The sequence below is a fragment of the Bradysia coprophila genome (assembly GCF_014529535.1).
Source record: "Bradysia coprophila strain Holo2 chromosome X unlocalized genomic scaffold, BU_Bcop_v1 contig_20, whole genome shotgun sequence".
NCBI lineage: Eukaryota > Metazoa > Arthropoda > Insecta > Diptera > Sciaridae > Bradysia > Bradysia coprophila.
In genome coordinates this window covers 5,033,967-5,051,840 of record NW_023503307.1, presented here as the reverse complement: position 1 = coordinate 5,051,840, position 17,874 = coordinate 5,033,967, and the positions used below count along the sequence as shown (strand labels likewise).

General features: G+C 34.5%; 2 protein-coding genes and 2 long non-coding RNA genes across 8 annotated transcripts in view; 2 read left to right on the top strand and 2 right to left on the bottom strand.

The window, feature by feature from the left end:
* The first annotated feature begins 1,110 nt into the window (after positions 1-1,110).
* LOC119068633 lies at positions 1,111-2,795 on the top strand. 3 transcript variants are annotated; one of them, XR_005086193.1, is made up of 4 exons: positions 1,111-1,441; positions 1,504-1,855; positions 1,940-2,585; positions 2,649-2,795. It is a non-coding gene; the product is annotated as an uncharacterized LOC119068633 (long non-coding RNA). The 3 variants fall into 3 exon arrangements; XR_005086192.1 differs by having other exon boundaries at positions 1,504-1,877; positions 2,652-2,795; XR_005086191.1 differs by having other exon boundaries at positions 1,504-1,877.
* LOC119068631 (frataxin homolog, mitochondrial-like) lies at positions 2,736-6,254 on the bottom strand. The gene is made up of 3 exons (XM_037172300.1): positions 6,222-6,254; positions 3,149-3,532; positions 2,736-3,084 (listed from the first exon to the last, which is right to left on the bottom strand). Exons 1-3 carry the CDS (start codon positions 6,237-6,239, stop codon positions 2,818-2,820), a joined length of 669 nt encoding a protein of 222 aa, XP_037028195.1. The 5' UTR covers positions 6,240-6,254; the 3' UTR covers positions 2,736-2,817.
* LOC119068630 (moesin/ezrin/radixin homolog 1) overlaps positions 5,122-17,874 on the top strand; it is a 33,273-nt gene continuing 20,520 nt past the window's right edge. Inside the window, exons 1-2 of one of the 3 annotated variants that reach the window (XM_037172298.1) lie at positions 5,122-5,373; positions 9,122-9,181. In XM_037172298.1, the coding sequence (XP_037028193.1) occupies positions 9,170-9,181 (12 nt within the window). In that variant the 5' untranslated portion in view covers positions 5,122-5,373; positions 9,122-9,169. Of the gene's footprint in view, positions 5,374-5,432; positions 5,572-9,121; positions 9,182-16,646; positions 16,917-17,874 lie in introns of those variants that run through there. The other 2 variants (XM_037172299.1, XM_037172297.1) reach the window with 2 other exon arrangements.
* On the bottom strand, positions 8,753-9,172 carry LOC119068634. Its single transcript, XR_005086194.1, has 2 exons — positions 9,033-9,172; positions 8,753-8,970 (listed from the first exon to the last, which is right to left on the bottom strand). It is a non-coding gene; the product is annotated as an uncharacterized LOC119068634 (long non-coding RNA).

The window sequence follows — 17,874 nt, the reverse complement described above, 5'->3', positions numbered from 1 at the left end:
AACCTCCTAAATAAGATTACGTACATTTCGGGGGACGGGTAATCTGGCACACCATACAAATTGATGGTGTGCCAGATTCACCTATAGGCGGCGAATTTGGCACAATCATGACTTCTCATTACATGTCGTAAAAGGACGCATACTATGATGCGTGTGCCAGATTCCCCGATGCCACATTTCCAACGATTCTGAACCTTTTGACTCAAGCAATCCCCGTACGGCGTCTATTTCTTCTACATTGTTTATAGATACCTCAACCCCATTGATTTTAAGTGACATAATGAGCTATTATGATTCGAGAAAGAATTTGTTTAGAAATTCGATAATAAAGACAACAATGAATTGCTTAGGTTTAAACTTAAACAGCTTCGTAACTTACGCTAATAATTGCTACAATCACAGTCACCAAATGACAATATTTTGTCGGACAAAATTTAATTTTTTACTTTTCACTGGAGTCTGGAGTGTTTTCCTTTTCATCAACGCACTTCAAGCGAAAGTGCTATTAATGACAGCTGCCAAATAGAGTACTTTTTGAATGAAATTTTATCCCCACTCTTTTTACAGTGCAAAATTTTGTATGGAGCATTGTCAAGTTTCAGTACCCTATTTAGAGCATCCACGTACGTGGACCAAAAATCCGGTTTCAATTTAAATTTCAAGAGAAATTGGACATCGGCAAACACTCCATTCGTTGCAAACAGTGCGGAAGGACGTACCATGGTGAGACGTCACGACCTTTGTGTGAACGTTGCTCTCAGCACGAAAAGGATGTGGCCAACCGAGCAAAGAAACCAACAAAAACGGCCCGGGTAGCACATGTGACGGCAACAAATCACGAATTCGACTTCATTACGGTGAAAGTTTTGAAAATGGTTCGAGCCAGAGGTCTATTGAAGATACATGAAGCGAACCACATAATCCTGAACGAATGCCACAAGGTTAATTTCAAAAAGGACGCAAAGCACGTCTCTCTAGTATTCTACAATCTCATCAAGAAGAAAATGAGAGACAAAAAAGTGAGACCATCATTAGCTCAAAGTCTGACAATACACATCAAAAAGTGAACTAAACCATCTATTGAATCCGTCGATCATATGTTTAGTCAAGTTTGACGTTTTCAATGTTTACGATTACACAAGTCATTCAACAATCTGTGATAAGAAACGAAAATCAAATTTTGTCCGAAAAAATATTGCCATTTAGTGACTGTGATTGTAGCGAATAAATCTTTAACAAATTGGCGTCAATTTTTCCAATTAGCCCAAAAGCTAAAGACGACACTGTTTCTAGCTATGAAGATGACTCAGTCGAGTCGAATGCAAGGCTGTAAATCAAGATAAGTCCAGAATTGTTTTTGGTTTTTGATCGAGGGTAGTAAGCCGTTCGTCTTCGTCAACCGAAGCAGTCAATCAAACGAGGTTTCAACAACCTTCCACCAGTAAGTCGCATTCACTTGACAAACCAGAGTAGCTAACTGAAACACGAATAATTTCGCGATAGGATGTAGTGACTAGTCAACCAAATTCACTATGCACATCCGACGCACAACATTCCCATATCTCAACGACTACGGAGACTTCAAGTGAAATACCGCTGACGAAAACTGGAAATATAAGTAGAACCTAGCATTGACTCAAGCTGTTGGCGACGTGACACGCAAAGTCAAGAATTCACTGACGGACTTGATTTATCATTGACAACAGACTGGGCTTCCGAACTGAGACCGTCTATGCGTAAATTACGTCAAGCTATGGATGGTCTGTTGAACACTGCACGTCTCATGCATTCCGTTCAAAGGGTTCAGCAGGACATGAAAAAAACATCGGTGACGCTGACCACCAATGAATCGGCGGTATGTTTGCTTTTCGCAAGCCGTAAGTTGAAGAAAAAAATGTTTTCGTGCCACTTTAATGCGAAGTATAATTTTCTTCCTTAGTTAACATCTCTTGTGGCTATGCTAATGGCTAAACTGTGGGGAAATCAAATAACAGTGAGAATTATGTACACATCCTTGGTAACTTGGGACCGCTGGTGCACTTTGAAGACTGCTATCTCTATATGGATTGTAAACAGACATGTGGGGTGACATGTGCGTGGCAATTGAAGATTTGTCTGCCGTTCAATCCCAAATTCTTTCAGAATACACCGACATGAGCATGTCAGTTGTAACACAGCGTCAGAGCATCGCTTTTTCCGGAACAGTTGGTGGTCTGAAAACACTTCTTGAACGTATTGGCGGTCCCGGTACCGTAGAGATTCTCGACGTAGACACTAAATTCAAGGTGTTCAACTGCATTGAACTGACAGTCGATGGTAAAATACTGATCATGGAATGGCAAGCAACACCGTTGAGTGACATGTATGCCGATACGGTGATAGCGAGCCTAATGCAAACCGAATTGGTGGGTAACACCATCAAATCAACGGGAACAGTTAAAGGGACGACCGATCACTTAAAAGAATGTTTGATTGAAGTGTTGCAGGACATTTTCGGCGAGAATTCCGTTCCGAAGATGTTTTAGGGTGACACCCTGACGGTGTAGGTGAATGAAAAAGAAGCGCAAATCAATTTGTCTAGCCTGGTAAGATCATTTTATAAGGTTAACGTTGTGTCAATCATCAAAATTCTAAATTTTTTTCTGCAGCAGGTCCGGATGATGACAACCTGAAACAAATGGTATCAGCAGCTGTGAATAAATTGCACCAGACATTAGTTCAAACATAAAGACACATCAAATTGTCTCCCTTCTTTTAATAGAAAATAAATACAGAATCGAAATCGACAACGAAAACAATTTGTCAGTAGAAAATACGCTAAGTCCTGCGGCCATTCGGAAGATTCAAAAATTCCACCTCTCGTTTAACGATCAATCGAATCTCCTTTTGGAGCAGTTCGTGCAACGTAATACCATCGTGCTTGTACAGCCAATAGCCTTCGCTCGCATCTTTATTCGATGGCACAAAATCATATCGCTTTGGTCCGCTAGTTGGTGAGCTCAACCAGATCTGTCGATTCGGCGATTGACGATTAATCACATATGTACCATGAGTGTTACCAAGATTTACTGTCAAAACTCCGTCCTAATTTGAAACCGAATTCAATTGAACCATTGAACGAAATTAATTTCATTGTTCGTGTTCTTACGCTGTAATTGACATCGGCAGACTTTAGATGCGGTGTACTTTCGACCAAATCATCAAAATATTCGCAAAGTCCTTCTAGCGTATCTGAACAAACGGCCTCATAAACTACCAAATCTAGTAGAGCCGAACCAAGAGGATCGGTTCTTGGTGGAGTACAATAGGTGCGATGGGGCAAACAAGCCGAATGTACGATTTGTTGATCAAGACATCTCACCGGTAAGTGACTAACACGTACACTGTATTGTGCAGACCTAAATTGCGCTATTGCCGAAGCAATCAGCTTTGTTTTTCGTCGTAAAATGAGAGACATTTTCGAGTTGAAATCGATAGAATCTTTGGTTTTGAAATGAAACTTTTGACAGCACTCAACCGGTTTGGAAAAACACTTTTGGAAAGATGAATTTTATTACTGGAACACGTTACATTGTTTGGAAAGATTGTTCACTTTGAAAATTTTATTTTTATGTTCTAATTCGTATCACAATACAAACGTACGTTGAACGTACGGTTATGTCATGATTTAACATATTTACCAGCAGCTACACTAAATACTAAATCTATGAGCGCTGGCGAAAGTGGTTTTATTTAGAAAAATATTCTCAATCTCTTGAAATACACTAGGATCAAAAGAAGTAACAGATTCAATAGTTACATTAGTGTAAAAGCTAGACCTGGTAAAGCTCAGTTTGGTGAGAAGGAACATGTAGAATATCATCTAACGTGAGTGTTTGATGTTTTCGATCAACGCAACTTGCGTTACGCAAGTCTCTTCTCGCCAATGTGAGCTGTTTTATATTCAAATCTTTTTGCAACCTACTGCCAAACCGATCTATGAAATCTATGAATAAAAAAAAAATAATCTTATAACGGAGCGTTAGCAGTTTCTTCTAGCAATCTATCTTGACTTGAATGGAAACATCATTACATTTCAAATACACTGCATAGTCAGTTTTCTAATGTTTTCCGATAAATTGTGCGGACTCAAATATTATTTCGTACAAAGTAGAAAGTGAACTCACTCCAAAATCGTGAAATGCGCACAGTGAAAAATTCTGAACAAGAGTCATCAGAACGTAATTTAAACTGTGTTAAAACCACAAAGTGTGTATAGACTGTTATGATCAGAGTTAGAAAACTGAAGACCATAACTTTCAACATGTTATGATGTGAGTGAGAAGACCGAAGACCAGTTTATTATAATTTGCCTTGGGATATTTTTTCAAAATATTTCTTTATCTTCCATCATAATACTCTATAGGCTGTTACTGTAGGTGTTTTTTTGCTGACAGAAAAACAAAAGAAAAATTTGACTTAGAACTCTTTTGTCGGTGTGTGTGTCTAGAGGTATGTGTTTGAACAAAGAACTTGCAAGGAGTGTCATATGTCATAATTCTATTGTTTCGACTTTTGACGCTTCCTGTAAGTTCTTTGTTAAAATCATACTTCCCCATAACTTTCCGTAAATTTATTTCCTGTTGGTTCCAAGGAAGTCACGCAGATACAGATACGCGCGTGACACACCACACTTGATGATAACATGTCGGATTTCATACAAAAATTCACCTACTGTGATGATTGTCATCGCCGTGACGATGTGGTAAATTTTTTTTGTATGTAAACTCATCAGACGTGGTGTCTTCCCGCGTATCTAATAAAATGGCGGTCTGCGTGACCTCCTCAAAGTTTACAGCCTTGGTTGGTTCTGCTATTGCGAGAATATTTTTTTCACAGTATGACTAAGTATGTGTCGAAGTAATGTTACAGATTAACATCTCGATGTTTAGATTCAATTTTTCGGAATTTATTCAAATGATGTCAAGTCCATCATCATCTTTTTCAAAAGATTCGCATGACTCCACCAAATGATTTCGATTGAATGTCGAATTTTTCTCAGTGCATGCACACAATATATGACAAAACATTCCACTGAATTTCCAACGATCGGTTTACTTTTCTACTGGAAATATTCATTCAACAAGTTCATTCCACCGCCACAACCTCGATTTTGATGAAGTGTAGTTTTTCGTGATTTAACTATTTTCTTAAATTTATTTTTATGATCCACTTCGATTACATCTAAAATTTACTAAATTTTTATTTGTTTATCAAAGTGTTACTATATTCTGTGCAAATTAAGGTTACAGTGAGGGTGTGCTGTGTGCTAAATAACATTTCATTTGCATTCACAAATTTGTCCATTTGAAAGCGAGAGAGAAAAAAACTCAGGTTAGTCTGCCGGACAATTATTTTTTTATCATTTTTTTCCACATCTCTGCTGGTATATAATAAAATTAAATCACAGTTAAATGCGAATGTGTATCAATAAAATGATTTTCCATTACGTTTGTGATTCGTGTAACATATTCGTTTGGAAATTATAAAATTAAATTATTTATTAATTGCATCGTCATAATTATGTATGAGGTAAAAAAAGAAGATTTAAATGCGATATCATGCTTGGAATGGAACATAGTCAATGAAACAGGTGGATTTCTGTCTATTTTACTTGCTATTTTTTACTGAGTCAGACGACCCATTTGTGAGTGTAAATATACTATATAAAATGTTCAACGGTATTGAAGATGTATTTGTAAAAATTCCAATGTTGTGCCACAACTTGATTAGAGAATTATATTTACCTCGCGGCGAAATCGTCTCGTTTAGTGTCACAATCGATCTAGCTTAGTAAATCTAAATAATTTTTTTTTATTATTTTCCAATAAATGTACGGTTGGTGGTTTTTATAGTTAACATTTTTGAGTGTGCTTCGAATATTTTTTTTTGTGTGATTCAGACAAAATTCTTGTTTTAACAAAAAAAAATTCAAAATATTGTTATGGTTACAATAAACTTTGCTACTAGTCGACTCATATAACATACATGTAGAGATTTATGTACAATTCTCAATTTTACCTGTTGAAAATACGATCTGGTTTTTAGTGAAAACTTTCTTTTTTCGTCATAAATTTTTTTCTTCTTTCGTTGCTTCCATATATAACAACTCTCAACTCTTGTACACCGTTCAAATCCAACATAAATGGAAAATAAATTAATATTTTGTATTAATTACCTACCCAGCAATTACCGAGCATAACATCTTTAAACTCTTGTGACGCTTTAAAAATGCACTTAGGCACAGTATACACAATACACACGATCATATTACAATACGATATTTTCATAATTATGAAACACAAGAGGCACTTAATTCTATTCAAAGTGTGTTGTGTTCCACATTGAATTAATGAAAATTTGTCTAGAGAGTATGCTGTGTGTTAATTCAAATACGTGTCAATACATTTAATTATCAATTTTGTCTTCTGTAACGTTGACTCTTGTGTACACCTTTGATTCATGCATTTTTTTTGAGTGCACAGAGATTCATGTTTTTTGGTATAATTTGTTGTTTCGTTCAGTTTCATATTTTATATTGCCGGTAAAATTGTTTCTGTCTCTAGTTGTCGCTGGATTCTTGTTTTCTTCTGAATTCACGGGATCCAAAGATTTAGTTTACATTAGGAAGAGAAATTTGCTTAAAACTTTATGCTTAAGATATTTGTTGTTTAAGCCACGATTTATCTTAAAAAAAAAAACAGTTTTCCCAGGAAAAATTTTTCAACTCCTCTTAATTCCTAGATCCAAAATTTCTAAACCGTCGAACGGCAAATGCATTAGAGATAAAATGAGTAATGGTAAAGGGATTCACGTACCGATGCTTGACTTTTATTCGAAAATTCTAACTGCAGCTTCCACATAAAAACGCGAATAAGACTCAGTTCAAATTTTTCTTTTCCTGTCAATTTTGACAATAGAACAAAAGAAAAATTATTTGAATTCGCGTTGCTATATTGGTAGCTGGAGTAAGTTTTTTTGACCGGTGATACTTCTTAGATGTGATGAGTTAACATCCTGAATAATCAACATTATCAATCATAAATCAACGGTGAACAGACTTTTTTTTGACACTCTAATTCTCACTCGCGTATGCAGTACTTTGTGCCTATTTCCTTACCAATTATCAATCAATTGGTAAGACAAAACCTGAACTGGAAGTTTTACTGACGAAAGTAGGTTCATGATTATAAAATGGGGAACTTTATAATCATGAACCTACTTTCGTCAGTAAAACTTCCAGTTCAGGTTTTGTGACCAGGAGAATAAAGGAGAGACTTACAGCTTTTCATTCAGACTTCTACTAGAGGAATCAGTTGGAAAATTCATACTTGAAAAGGCACAATTTCTGTCTTCCTGCGTTGGTTGAAAAATTTAATTCGTTCTGTTCACATAATGTTATTCTAAAGCATGATGTATATGAGGTGTTTTGACGTTCATTGAGCATTTGCCAAATAAAAAAATTGTGTTTTGGTAAACATGAATGGCGCAAATGAATGAAACACTCAGTTGTATACCACAGCTTACGTTTTTTTTTAAATTTTAATATCTTAATTTCTTAATGTACGACTCGTCGAGACATTATGCTCCTATCTGTGTTACTTTCAAAACTGAAATCTTTGGTAACTCATGTTTACCTAAAGTTGTGAGCAATTCACTGTGCACAATACACACGATAAATTATTTCAATTAGTGTTCAGCTCATAATGTAACCATTAATACCCATGTATGCTGTGAATGTATATTCAAATTTTTGATGTGAATGAACCTTAAGGTCGGGAGAAAAAAAAACATTTGTGTTGAGAAAAGACACTTTTAAATGTTTTAAAACTCAATTAAGAATTATCAAAAGAAAAGAATAACGAAAAATTAATCGACTAATTGCCAGTAGATCATGTTCAGATAAGCAAACACTGTCCCAGTCAAGATTGTCCAATTAACGGCTTACAAGGGAATTTAAAGGGAGAATAACGGTCATATATAGAGTTTGAAATTAAAATTTGTGAAAAGAATGAGGAAATTGAATTTGGGAGAGACATGGATTTTGTGTCAAACATGAAGTAAAAATAGGAACTGTAAGACATAGTACTTTAATTCGCCTGAACCAAATTACATCAAATTATTTGAAAAGTGCTGGCACTGGTCATGTTGGTGTACAACATCACCTTCACGATGATTATTGCGCTGGGCGAGATATTTTAAAATCTAACTTCCACGACGAACGAAGGAAGGGTTAGTTAGTCAGGTTACTGTATCGATGCTTATTTCAAGCCACCTAGGTCATTTGCAAGAATGTGCTTTTGCTAAAACAAAATCGATTGTCGGAGGAAGGAAACATTTTTGTTTTTGATAAAATAAATCGCACAGAGTCTACAATCGATAATAATTCAACTCAATCACAATCTTTTCCTCTTTCATCTTGCTTACACCTTCCTTCTTTTCTTTATTGTCACCATATATGTGCTAATCAATCTTGAACAAATTATCTCCCAAATATGTTGCGTAATTATAAAGATAAATGTAGACACTTGCGTCAGCGCAGCAAATAACACGAATGATTGATGTTAACATTCCGAAAGTGCATTTCGTATCAAATAAAAAATCTAAATATCTCGAAACGAAATTGTTCCGTTTGGATTTTGTTGCATTTTCCGGAAGAGAATGTTGCTGCTGCACAATGAAAATGAATGAAACAAATAAAAAAAACGGTTCATGATTGAGTCACAATTTCGTGTGACAAATTTTAATTGAATTTATTTCGATTTTATTTTTCCAGTATCTTTTAATGAAACACCGAAACAACTTAGCCTAGTTTTAGTAATGGAATACCTGTGTGTTATCGTCATCACCTTCGTTTTCCACTGATAATCAAAAGCTTTTTTTATGTTGCTAAACGATAAAGAAAAGTTACATTCGGTACCAAACGATTGTCTGAAATGTTCACAATTTAAAAGTGCCGAGTGAATGTAATTAATTTTTATCTCTCGTTTAACCATATATTTATTTTGGGCTCAGCCATTTCATTGTTGGTGTCACCGAAATTATTTTAATTAATTTTGTTCCTCTCTCTCTTCAATTGCAGATTGTGTTCATCGTTGACACCTGGTAAAGGAAACCTCATCTATGCAAAATGCCGAAATCGGTGAGTAGCAGATAATTACTATTAGAATTAATCCGTCCCGTTTGTGACCTCTGTGCAAAGTCTCTTACTGTTTCCATCGATAAAAGAAATCCGAAAAATGGAAGTGATTTAATGTGAAATAACCAAACACAACTCGATTTACATTCTACACTTCGTTTAGTTTTAATTCGTGTATTGTACGCCTAAAAATTGAAACGTTGCCGTTTCACTGACCATTGATTGCAAAGTCTATTAAACTTTGGATCGAAATGGTTTTGAGTTATTTTACGATTAATTTTCGGTTAACGACCGCACGACATGCAACCAAAAATGTGATATAATTTCGTCGTTGTGTTTCCAATAGAACCTGTTGCGTTTTACTTGATTCGCAAATTACAAAAGCTGTCCATTGGAGTGGATGTACTCTCAATTTAATTTCTTTGGTTATATGGGTATGGATACCTATGTATAATCTGTGTAAACAATGGTTTCGTTTTTTTTTCATATTTTAATCAACCAATAGATAGAATGAAAGTTTAGAGGTTAGGCAATGGGTGATACGATGACTTTGAAAAATGTTTTCATTGTGGGAGTCCGCGACAAAACTGGACAAGTAACGGCCAAAACCGACTTTGTTCAAAAAAAAAAATTTGTCCGTACTGATTCTCGTAAAGGGTTAGGATCGGTCTGACCTGAACCCTGAAATTTTCTGGTTAGATAAAGGCCGAACTCAGGTTTGGGATGAACCCGAAATAGAAAATTTCAGATCAAATGTTGTGTCACAGTTAGGTCTTCGCGATTTTGATGCAATTGACACTTAGAGGTCGCACGAAGCTGGATACGCCCATTGAAAATATTTAAACTTTTGTATGACGGGTAGTTGTAGTTTTTTTTTACCGGCACATTCAATAACTCAGATAACATACAGTGTTTTCCCAGTGGAAAAGTCAGCGATGAAAAACTCTAAATCGATAAGAACAAACGCCTTTTCGGTTGTATTTTTATCGCAGAAAATAAAGTCGTCACGACAAAAATATTTCGATGACTTATATATCGTCTGTACACACAATTGATTCCATCCGATTGTCACACTCTTCGTTTGTTCCTCTGTAAATATTCTACCCCCTTATTATTGTCAGTCGACGCAGCGTAGGTTTCATTCAATACAATAACTTTAACATGACTAAATTGTGAAAGCATTCAATGCGTTAATATGGTAAGGCGAACACCAAGTCAACATGTTTTGATTGTTTGTTTTTTTTTCTTTTAAATAAACGTTACTCTTATAGAAACAATCAAAAAATATTATTTCATCTAATATAACCAGCATACACAACACTCCAAACGATTTTTTAAACTTCGAATAAGCCTACACATTAATCATTCACATCTTTATTAACGAGATGATGGGAGTTGCAACAGTTGCAATAGAAAACATATATATCTTTTACGTCGTCGTTCCAACCTATAAATGCATTCTTAATGAAATGTTATTTATAAAATTCGTAAACTTTTATTTTCCAACTTTTACCAGACACCGTGTCAGACCAATAGAAACTGAACAATCGAATCTATATAATGATTTAATAGTGCAGAGGCTATTCGGAAGTGGATTTGTTGCAAAATAAATCAAATATTAAATCGATTGGGTCTTTAATTGACGAAATGGTTTATTTATAACGCTAAAGTAAACCGAAATTTCTATGAAAGTATATTTCATCTGCATCGAATCAATTTAGATTAAATCGAAAGACTGAACTGCATTTTACATTGCCATTTGTTGTAGGTATATATACGAACTGAAGCAATGTAAAATAGCTGATAAAACTTGAGTTATTGGAAAATGTTTAATTTTTTTTTTTGCATTTTTCCGATCAACGATTTTGCAACGCCATTATAATAACCGAATTTAGAACACTAACGAAATTAAACAAACAATTAAACATTTCCGCACTTCGATGACTAAGACGGACTTTTTTTATCGATCGATTTTTTTTTAGTTTATTTTGTTTGAGGGTATGTACGAAAGAACTTGAACTTTCTTGAACCAAGCAAAGAAGAGTGCGGAACTATTTTTTTATTATAAACAAAACCACTGGTAGAAAACAAAATAAATTTTTATCGACAAAAACTAACTCTTAGCCAATAAACAAAAGTGCAGTTAATCAATTTGAATTCTGGTGTTTATTTGATTTGCAGTCTAATCAAGAGTCTAATACATCCGTTAGTTAATGCGAAATCTTTTGGTCATGCATTAGATTTTTTTTATCAAATCAATGTTGTGCAAAGGAACGGAATGAATGTATGTTATGTGCGTGCTGTGCGTGTACTAGTTTCGTTTTGCCTATTTAAGCCGATTAAACTTGTGCGATGGAAATTTTAATTCAAAGAGGGTACCGTACATTGAGATAGTAAATTGTAGTCAGAAGCAAGTTGACTAGGCCGGTATGCCATCACAAATTGTCTTTTTTTAAACATATTTCTGGTTGTATTGTGTAAATCGTTCGTTTAATCTACAAAAGGATCGCTTCACTACAACCTACTGTTAATGGAACGTTTTTCGTTAAACTTGTAAACGCTTTTCGCTATTTTCGTTTCTCATCGAAAAAGATTCCAGTGACCATAGTGTCAGGCAAATCCACATATAATGAACCATGAGAGGCATACGTAATAATTGATAATTGCCAACCAAACGAAATGTAAATTCAAAAGTGATTTTAAATGGAGCTTAAGAAAAATAAAGTCTTACAGGGACAATAAAAGAATTGCACTAAAGTTTTTGCCATTGGCAGTGACCCCTGACGGCTCTAACGGTTTCCGGAATATGAATTAATAGTACTTTCTGCACAGATTCAAAACATACTCGTTTACAAAAGCATTTGTACGTATTTTGCATGCGTCTGGATGTGAAAAGATAATTTAATAATTCGCTCTCTGGGCTTTTCCAAATTTTGTATGAAAGTTTGAATTGTTCGGGCCTTTCGGTTCAAATCTGGTGTAGTTGTGTGTGTAGAGCTGTGACACGGCTTACAGGTCAAGACATTGTTGGGAGCTGTCGGTTTAGTGGGTTTAGTACTGCTATAGGTACTAAGGCACAATAATCAAAAATCCTTCAGAGTGTAAAATACTTCGAAGGCGGGGTTCGGAATACACGTTAAGCATGTGGTCCCTAATGCCTTTATGGATATATGGATATTTAATTTGAGGCCAAATAAGTGGGACTTATTGGGACAATAAAAGAATTGCACTTCAGTTTTTCTTCATTTGCAATTATATCCCAGTATAGATCGAAAAAAAAAATGATCAAAAAGGATGTCTGGCTGGGTACTACTTTTGGCCGATATGTAGAACTAGACATTATGTTCGCCTTCCTAAAGTTTTACCAACAGAAGTCAATCACTGAAAATATTAAGAAATTCTTTATTTTCAAACTTATATTTAAAGTAAAAGTTACGACTTATTTTCCATTACAATGTGTGTTAACTGAACATTGAACAAATTTTATGTTAACCTAGTGAATCGTGTTCTGGTTAAACTGTTACTTTTTTTTCTCGAAATTGACGATGCTTAACCTCACCTTTCAAAACAAAACAAAATCTCTAACACAATATATAATGTCAACCCGTCCAGCAGTTACATTTTAATCCATGTTCAGTCACTACAACCGTAAGAAAAGTATCTCTGCTTTTTCTTTGACAATTTTTTTTTTATTTGGTTCGTTTATCACGTGTATATCATTTCAGCATAATATGCCACTCTCTTTCGAATCCAAAAAAAAACATCGCATTTCCGCTCTGATCTTACCATAGTGTGTACAGTTTACATGAACAGCACATATATATACAGATTCACAGTTCAATTATCATGTAAAAATACGTAATTATGAACTTTATATTTTAAGAAAAAAATTATTTCATTTTTTTTTTATTTTGGGTTTAATCATCTGGCGTTCGATAATGACGGAGTTTATCTCGTCGCGGATCGATCGCATTGACGTTATTTTTCAAATTAAAAACGAATTTATTTGAATCGTCGAAATTATATATATAATGGATGTTTGGATGTTTGCTCATTGAAGCGTGCTAAATGTGAACCAAATAAGTGTACAATGTGCATTAAAATGTTCGTAATGTAGCATTAGTAAGTGGATTGATAAAAGGTATGGCCATGTACAACCACAAATATTTGAATTTAGTTTTGAGTGTTGGACGATGCGAATTAAATTCAATTAAATCTTAAAATCTCACTTCGAACTGTACACGATACACGGAATCCTCGAACTGTACGTGATACACGGAAATTTATTCCAGGGCTTTTATGTTAACCATAGTAAGTTCGTTAACCAAAATATTTTTATGAGTCGTCACCGGGCAAGGAAAAGAATACGGATGTCCCTTTACGTTTTTGGTTACCGAGAAATATTGACTCAGTTACCGGGAAGAAAACATTGTTGCGGTCGACACTCTCTGGTATTTTTTATTACTTCATTATTCTATGTTCCTATTGCCTCGTTTCTAATGGTTACGGTAAACTCTACTTTAGCGGGAACTGAAAGATAACCCGTCGCGAGGTCATTGTTTTTCTCTCTGTATTGACCTCTTGGAAAGCTTCTATAATCATGATGTAAAAGACGAAAAAACAGGGAAGAGAAATACGTGAAGTAATAAGATAATAAGGCGAGTCGATGATGTTTCGATGCTGCAAAATATAGTACCAGAATATTCACACAATACCGTTTACAATTCATTTTGTGTACAATATTTCTGGTGTGGGAAATTAAAATAGATTCGGAATATTTGACTATACGAATTGCTTACCATTGCTATTAATTGGATTGACCTAAAAACCTCTCGCTGAAAATTGTTTCAAACCTGTGTCTGTTTGTATATCGAAACTATACAAAAAAAAACAAATGTTGTCAATTTTATCGATTTGTTTTGATTAATGTGCATTTTAGTGCAACGCAAAATTGAGGTAAAACGAATAACTCATACCAAATGGTATAATGTGGAACAATATTGCGTTCACAATGTATGTCCACAAAATCAACCAAATATTTTCGCAAAAAATGCAGTCAGGATTTCCGACACAGAAAAACAGCGTCTCTAATATTAAACCTGTTTGACACAATCATTTTCATCCGCTAGGAAACGGATCGAATTATTTTTTTTATTGTTTAACACTGACCTTGGGGTGATGCTGTATGTTTTACTACTGACACATCAACATAATATATGACTTTAACTGTTCAGTTAAGTTCTCAAATCGAAGATTCTGTTGCAAATAATAATTATAAATTCTTTGCGGTGGTCTCTCTGTGATAAACATTCATTTGTAGTTTAAGAAATACGTATACGACAAGCCAACCATTTTCGTTCGGAGATTAACGACCTTGACTAAGTTGCATTTAATCAACGAAACATAATTCTGACTAGAAGAAAACGAACAAAACAATTCACAAATCTGATTATTAATCATAGAAATTAGTCAGCTAGAAACACAATAGATGTAGGTTCACCTCCGTTGAATAGGTACTATTTTACTTTGATGAGATGCAACTACCTTCCTTTAATTGATGCATTTTATGATATAATTACGTTAGCAGATAAATTTTCTTCAAGATAATTTTTTGTTGTTGTTCAAGACTGAAAATTACGACGTGCTGATGGATAATATCTTTCCATCGGAATCCTTTTTGAAAAATGTACGATCGCAATTCCGACCACGAATGTGTTAGCTTTCAACAGAGAATACATTTGGTTGTAGTCGTTTGACCAGCTCTGACCTCTGAGAAAAGTGAACAGTTTAACGTTCGCGTTTCTCAGAGCCGGTCAGACTTCTACAACCAAATGTATTTTCTGTGGAAAGCTACCACATTCGTGGTCGGAATTGCAGTCGTACATTTTTCAAAAAGGATTCTGATGGAAAGATATTATCAATAGTAAACTAAAATCCAGTATTTAAAATTCGACCTAAGTATGCATAAACGCATACATTTCTAAATTGATTTTAATTGAATTCGATAAAAAGTAATGCGATCAGCGATCAGATCCTTTTTCCATTTCTCGATTTTTATTTTATTTTCGATTGATTTGCAACACTTTTCATCTCTGCAATTTTCTTTCCGGTGGCATTGTTCATTTTTCGAAACAAAATGCCACCAAAAAAAAATTGTTACAATTTGAAGCTTATTATTAATTTGAATGAATTTTTTGGTTCGAAAAATGAACAATGCCACTGCAAAGAAAATTGCAGAGATGGATGTAAAAATCAATCTCTATGTAAGTGGTACATGCAGTTATACATATACGTTTCAATCTTTACTTTTATTACTGTAAGTTGAATCGGTTATGTGTGTTTTGAAACTACACCTTTTGAGGTAGTATATGAAAATTGTGTAAATGCAATGTATGTCTACCTGGTATATGGTATACGGTATACGTATATATTGTACGATATGTGTGGTAGGAAAGAGACATTATAATTACAGACGTATATGTCTTTCGGCTTTATTTGAATGTCTACGATTTTCTATCATGTGAGATTGAAGATTTCGTTATGAATGGCTTTGACTATGATGTCATATACTTATATGTTCACATTCTGGATGTTTTATCAGATTATAGTGTTGCCAGCTAAAAATGTATTAATTCAGAAATTTTGTATCTGTCGACAGTCTATCCGCAGTTTCTTTCTTTCTATTTTTAATAATGACACACCACCACAGTGAATTTGCACACAATTTATGTTTCGATTCTACGAATTTCTTGGCGAAACGGTAATTTTTTTTTCGCTCTTCCCTTAAGCCGGCAAACCAAGAGAAAAACCGATTTTTCACCAATGTTCACAACACTGCCTTGTCTTCATGCAAATCCGAAAACATTTTCTGTATTGTGATATTGTTTGTCGCATTGAGACACCAATTTCAATACATTTGTATGAATCAGACCTGTTTTTTTACGTACCTTGATGTTGGCAAATACAAAGTTGTTTTTTCGTCTCTCTCTTTTGAATGTATTAAGCAAAAACGTGTACTTTTGTGTTATACGTATACGGACCCCAAGATGGTACCACATCTTATACACCATGACGCAACAATATATAAGTATATTCTCAAATAACCGAAAAATAAATTCTCTTCGGTATATTACACGACGGGACGATCCGTTTTCTTTAAAAATTTTAAAAACGATTTTGATCAACTGCCGACTCTTTCCTTAACTGATTTTATTGGTTTCTCTTTTTTTGCAAAACTTAGTGGGTCCAATTCTCGATATAGTAAGAATTAGTCAGGCGAACTTTTTATGCCTTTTATTCTACCAACGAAAAAAAAAACAACAAACAAAATCCTAAGGTACAATGTTTTCAAACACGAAAAAAAAAGAATCGTATCTTTCCACGAATGCTTCGTAAATGTTGTGAATGAACGGAATATACGCGGTGTATGTGTTGACCGTTGAGAATACCATTTTGAAAACTGTTGAGCATCGTCAGTTTGAATTTGAATTTTGTGCGATAAACAGTATAAAGGCGCGCGCTGTGTGTTACTTGTACTTTATTTGCACTGTTTGTTCATTTGTTCTAACAAACCTGAGTGATTTGATAAAATTATAGCTACGCTATTGAAAGGAAGATTTAACGAAGGTTTAACACCTGGATAGTTCTTGGTTTTATATTTGGAGAATTGTTAAAATATTGGCTTTACTTGAAGACAGCGGCTTCGTCTACCGAGAAAATGGTTTCTTCAAGCAAAATGGTAAACTCAGTTTAATTTCTAATTGATTCATTTCGTTGGAAATTCACAGAATATAATTAAACGAAAAATAAATTGCGAAATACAAAAAAAAACTCCACCAACAATGACACCATCCCAAGTTTTCAACCGAAAATTATTATTTGAAAAGCCGTTGCCCATACAAATTAGTTTTCATCTGCCGCGGTAGTGTATTCACAGTTGGCTAAACACAATTCAATTCTGCAAAATTTATAAATAAATGGAAGCTCTTAGCATATCTACTGACCTCATGAACTATATAATGCTCAAGTAATGAATTTATTGGTTTTGTGTTTACAAATAAACGAATTTAGTGTTGTCCGTACTCCAGCACTCCGTTTTGACTGTTAAAAATTGTAATGATAAGAAGTCATTTCGTTGTATACACCGGAAAACGAATAGAAACATTTTAAATCTAATGATCGTTCGTGGCATAGAAACGAGTGAAGAAAAAAAAATTCTGAAACTTTCCATCTGTCACAAGGAAACAAATTACATAATGCCGTTTGTAGAATATAAAAAATTATATTTTTCCGTAGTCTGGCTATACCATATGCGATAAAGTCAACTTGCAATCAACACTTTTTTGTCGACAATATTTTTCTTCTTCTTCTGTTTCAATATTTATTTATTGTGTTAAGTTTCGGTTTTTTTCTTTTCAGTTTGTCAGTTTGTCGGCTTTTTCGCCCCACAAACAAGAACCCCAAACGCTATGCTTAATACAAAATTAATGAAACAGAGAGTAATATAAGCTCGATTCCATTAAATTCAGTTGAATTTTTTTTAGCAGTTTTCGTGTCCAAATTCAAACTCATGTTTTTTCTGTTTTATTCTTTCACGTTTCGATACATTTGCCAGATAAAATCAGAAACTTTGTTTTTCATCGGATTCATCAACGCAAGTCACGGGGCGCAACACTCACACATATAGCACAGTACAT